General features: G+C 33.7%; 1 protein-coding gene across 1 annotated transcript; it reads left to right on the top strand.

The window, feature by feature from the left end:
* Positions 1-1,963: 1,963 nt before the first annotated feature.
* LOC121878630 (striatin-3-like) lies at positions 1,964-5,081 on the top strand (the record flags this gene model as incomplete). The annotated part of the gene is made up of 2 exons (XM_042384955.1): positions 1,964-2,164; positions 4,584-5,081. Coding segments are annotated over 2 exons (398 nt in total), but the record flags the coding sequence as incomplete, so codon positions are not given.
* Positions 5,082-5,861: the final 780 nt, after the last annotated feature.

Genomic DNA, 5,861 nt, shown 5'->3' with positions numbered 1-5,861 from the left:
TACATACATACTTTCTGCCTCATTTACACACAATTGCAGTTTCAATTGTTCCTCTTACTTTGACAACACAACATACATACAGTATATTATTTCTCACTTTTGATCTTTTTTTTTAATTTTTGTATTTATTTATAGTTAGTTACTTAAAATAAAGCCAATTCACTTCAAGTAATGGCATCAAATATTACCAGCTGGTGTAGTGTAAACACTAGTGACGTCACTTGAGCGTCTGTAATTAACCGTCGATAGTTTCAAGAATTAATGCACTCAGAGGGTCATTTACTGAATATTCTTTGAAAAAAAATAAATTTTAAATCAATTATTTATAGGAGATAAATATTATTATCAGTAAATATACAGATACCCGGTATGCATTACTGACCACCTCCACGGCTAAAAATAGCCCAATCTCGCGGTCACTTTTCCTTTCTTGTCTCCTCACTGGCAAATGGGGGGGGGGGAGGGGGCGTGGGGAGGGGTGTGTGATGATAGCAGCTGTGTTTATTACATGGTATGTTAGACAGGTTTATAATACATTTTTATTATTTTAATATACCGGTAATCTTAATTTGAATCCAGCTTGCCAAACGTAAGTTTCAGTATAAAATAATTACTGGTAGGACTTTGTGAGTGGCTTACGATGTTTCCATCACCACTCTTGACACAATATTTAAGATGTAAGAATTTTATATTTGTTGCTTAAGACGACCCCCTAACTTTGGGCAGATTTTTTTAATGGTCAAATTTCGTCTTATAAGCCGAGATATCACAGTAGTGGTTCAGCTCACGAAAATTGCCTAAATTCAACATAAAAGGTAGAAAAAGTACACTTACTTTGAAGGTGTATGTAGAAGGCTTTCTGGATGATGATGATGATGATGATGATGATGATGGGGAAGGAGAGTTTGTTTAAAGTTTTTTCTTTAAATCAACACTGCACTGCATTATATATTGTCAATATGTAAAATAAATTTCAAAATGACCAATAATTGGCTTGCAAACAAAGAAAAAAAGCGTTCAGTTGAAGAGAGTCTCAAGCAAGATGTTACGTCCACTGAGGCTGGATGGCACGCATAAAACTAGTTTCATTACCTTCAATTATGTTCAATAATTATTAAAATGACTAAAAAATTTAATAAACTTTTAAAATTATTGAATAGTATAAACTTCTTGATATTTGCTAAAATGGTAAGGAATTTAAGCCCTAGAACCGATTACTGTATTGGCGGACTAATACTACAGCTGGTGGACCGCCAAATGCAAGCAAAAACATGTTCAGGTCGGCTCGTAAGAAACTCGTGAATCGAGGGATTGCTCGTTAACCGAAGTTAAGAATCTTATGGAAGGTAACTCGTTAACCGAGGGACCACTGTAAACTTCACCTACCACGTATAGCCTCCCTTCCTTTGTTACGAAGCAAATTTATAAATTAAAGAAAATACTTGCAGTGTGTTTAATATATTACAGTATATTATAGATAAATAAATAAATAAACAAATAAATTGGTAAATCCATTTCAAGTAAATGGAAAAATTTTACTTGACACCGACATTAGTTCCAGTTAAATAACAGACGCTTAAGTGACATCACTAGTGTTCACACTACACCAGCTGGCAACATTTGATGCCATTACTTGAAGTGAATTGGCCTTATTTTAAAAAACCAAGGATGTGTAAACAGCACTTGTCAATGGGATGGTTGGTAAAGGACTACTGGGTCAGTAAGCTCCCAATGGTAAGTGTCACATTTGGGGTAGTCTTATGTAGCGAATAGAGCTCAAAACCTACTTTTTAAATGGAAATTTTGGGGGTCGTCTTATACACTCTGTCGCCTTGTACGCCGAGATATATGGTAGTTTGCTTTTTCTATATTAATTATTTTATGATCTGTGCATATGAAGTAAGTTTTAAAGGGTGCCAGCAGACTGATGTTTTGATTGTGTTCAAGATTTAAAAAAAAAAAGAAGCATTAATTATTACTGTCATTTTTATCACAGAGCCGAGTGTGGTCGGAGGAAGTTTATCAGGACACACAGATGCAGTATGGGGTCTGAACTTCCATCCTCAGCGCCAACATCTACTTTCTTGTGCGGCAGACTCTACTGTTAGATTGTGGTCCGCAGATGCCCGCTCGCCCTTACTATATACTTATGCTGTAGAAAAAGGTACATTGTCTTGTTTTAGGATACTACTACTACTACTCCTCCTTTTCTTCCTCTTGTCACATTGAAGAACATATGTTTTAGTAGGTTTCTTTACATCTAGTACTGTATAACCATAACATGCTAGTGAATCTTTTTTACATTTTTATTTCTCCCACATTTATGTTTCTCTATTGTAGCTTCATTTCCAGTTTTACAGGTTAATGTCCTTTCACAGGATTGGTTAACGTACAGTATATGATATACAGTGGTCCCTCGGTTAACGAAATTTCAGTTAACAAATTACCTTCCATAAGAATCTTCAATTCGGTTAACGAAAAAAATTTGATTAACTAAATCCTTACGAAAATCATGTTTTGTTTTGAACATTAGCTGATAAGCTGAGGAGGTACTCAGCCAATTCAGTAATCTCTTCTATGTTTACATTTGTTTCCAATGGAGTAAATATCAAGAAAATTGTGCTCTTTAATATTTTTGCATTTTTTATACAGTATTAAAAGTATTGGTCATTCTAAAATTTAGCCATCCAAGTTCTGTCTACATAAAGTTTTTCAACTAATATTTTTGGCTCGATATATGTAACTTTATTCATTTATTGAAACTCAATTACATGCACACACTGTCCTAAGGGCAAAGCTGTACTGTACATGTAGTCAAAATAATGTACAAAATGATTACTAAGATTTTTGTCTAGTGCAAGCTATAGCATGATTATATTCAAATTAATCACTATCCATAAGAATTCCAACAATGTAAGTTATATTCTCCCCTGTCACTTCTGTGACATCTTATAAGCAAAAAACATAAACTCAATCTAAAGGACATAAATAAACAATTAAATACTTCACACCTTGGCGCCAACTTTGAAACATGTCACTGTCACCACTCCCTCCCTCCCTCCCTCCCAAGAAAGGTTTTCAGTCGGCTTTTAGTTTTCATCTTATATAATATCTCAGACTAAAGTTAGGAGAATATAATTTGCATTGCTGGAATCCTTGCAAGACAGTGAATAATTTGAATATAAATGTCATATATTTTGCACAAAAGATAAAATTTTTGCTCTCTGTATTAAAATTCTTAAATTAGATCTAAAATTTGTATGTCTAATGCAAATTATAGCTTGTTTATATTCAAATTAATCACTATCTTATAAGAATTCCAGCAATGTAAATTATATTCTGCCCGGTCATTTCTATACAATTTTATGAGCAAAAAACAAAAACTCAACTAAATGACAAAAATAAATAAATTAAATACTTCACCAGACCTTCCCCCTAACTGTCAAAGTACCTCCCGTTCCCCCCTCTTCCCAGCTCCACACTTGCTCACTCCCTCCCTCCCTCCCTCCCTACCCCCCACCTTCCCAAGAAAGGTTTGGGGGTTTTCAGTCGGCTTTTAGTTTTTATCTTGTATAATATCTCAGACTAAAGTTAGGAGAATATAATTTGCATTGCGGGAATCCTTGCAAGACAGCGAATAATTTGAATATAAACGTCATATATTTTGCTCGAGATAAAATTAATCACCTGTATCACATTACAGTAGTGATTTAAGAGTTCTAGTGTGTGTGTATATATATATATATATATATATATATATATATATATATATATATATATATATATATATATATATATATATATATATATATATATATATATATATATATATATATATATATATATTTATATTGATTTAAGGGCGATTTAGGGGAATTTTAGGAGTGTTTCTGACTTTATGCATTTTTGGCTTTACTTTGTATATACTTTTCTGTGAGCTGGAACCAATTACCCAATATCCCATTGAAACAATGGTTTCAGTTAACGAACGACCTTCTGGAACGAATTGAGTTTGCCACTGTATATATATGTTTGTCAGCTGCTGGAAAGAAGGGAGTATTTGTTATACAGGGTGTCCATAAATAATCTGACCCATTTTAAGAATTATTAATTTAGAAAATTATTAACTTAGAAAATTTTATAGATAGATCATGCTGGTCTTATTATAATTGAAGAGCAACTCTTAAGTTTTTTAATCCTTAAGTTGTCGAGTAATGTATAATAAAAACGTAGTGTTCTGTCCGAGATATTTTTGTAATTATTTAAGTGTTAAAATGAGCCATATATTTTATGGACACCCTGTACAGTAAGTTGATGCCTTACATTCTTTATCTGACTCATCTTTGACTATAAGTAATAAATTTAAGTTTATTTGTACCTTTTCTTCTATGTTGATTATAGTAAATTATAGTTTCTTTCATTAAAATTAATATGCCATGCTGTCACAATAACTAAAAGATGGCTCACTCAGACATGCCTTTTGTTGAAATGTGTTATTAACTTTGCTTTTTTATTTACAACACATGTTACCTTCATGATAAACTGATTCATATAACACTGTCACCTTTTGTTTCTCCCACCAGATGGCATCCCCACTTCAGTTGACTTTGTTTATGAATCAAGCAACCAGTTTGTGTGCAGCTTTAACACAGCTAACTGCGTCATATTTGACCTGGAGACTGGTAAACCTGTCATGCGTCTTGACACAGAACCTGATCAAGGCAGCAATTCTCTCAACCGACAGATCAATAGAGTAAGGATTTATTCTATCTTAGTTTGATAGATTAGATGATTATTGCTTGTGGTTATAAACATTTAAATGGTACAATGATGTATATTATGGTATGATATACTATACTTCATAAACATATAAGGCATGTACTGTGCAGTGATATCCCCATTAGCCAGAACAATTGGTGCAAATCACTTCCGGGGATGAGATATTTCCGGGTATCCAGACAACTTTCTCACACCCGGAAAAATCCCTTTTACCCGGAATTTTTTCCAGTTACTGGGAAAAGTTTCCTAGTGTCTAAACTAGACATCTTGCACAGACAGACACTAGCCCACTTCCTCGGAACATTTCTGGGTGCTGGGGATGTTTTTCTTGAGTCTAAACTACCAGAGTTCATAAATGCAGTTCTAATTTAGTTAGAAACTTCATTTCTTTACTATAATAATCCAGAATAGTTTTTCTAAAAGTTTGGTTAAATAAATATATTTACAAATTAAAAACCTATATGATATGGACATGAATGAAGCTGTGTGTTACAGCAAAGACTGGTATTTTCCACTCCCATGGAGCTGTGGTGGATTAGTGGGTCTTGTGTAACTGATCTGACCTGACCTGATGCAATGTCAGGTGGAGGTAGGGTGGGGGATTAGTGGTCTCATATTACTGACCTTCTGATGGAATGTCAGGTCACCCTTTCTTGGGTGGAGAATTAGTGGGTCTCATGACCTAAAGATGTCTTAAATGAAGACAAAAGCTAAGGTATTTTTGAGGTGGTAGGCTGCTCGCAAACAAGTGCATAAACTTTTATCCACAACATCTGCTCTAATTGTGGTAAAGAAATGAATTTGGTACCGTTGCATACATGGAGATGCATTCTTGGTAACGTTATTTTGTACCTATGAGATATACAGTATATTGAATATAAAGGGTACAGGTATTAATGGTAACACTAGGCAACAAATTTAAAAAAAATATTCTGTAACATGGTTCAAAGCAGCTTCCTTTGGTAATTTTGAGGTGCTGATTTCAAATCTGGCAATAAAAATTCTCTGGCATGTACAGTTTATTTGTAATACAAAAAATTAAATCATGCAAAAACTGAAAAATACTATTTAAGCTGTTATTC

The sequence above is a fragment of the Homarus americanus genome, unplaced genomic scaffold (genome assembly GCF_018991925.1).
Source record: "Homarus americanus isolate GMGI-L3 unplaced genomic scaffold, GMGI_Hamer_2.0 scaffold36019, whole genome shotgun sequence".
NCBI classification, from domain to species: domain Eukaryota; kingdom Metazoa; phylum Arthropoda; class Malacostraca; order Decapoda; family Nephropidae; genus Homarus; species Homarus americanus.
This window is presented reverse-complemented; position numbering and strand designations above follow the sequence as displayed.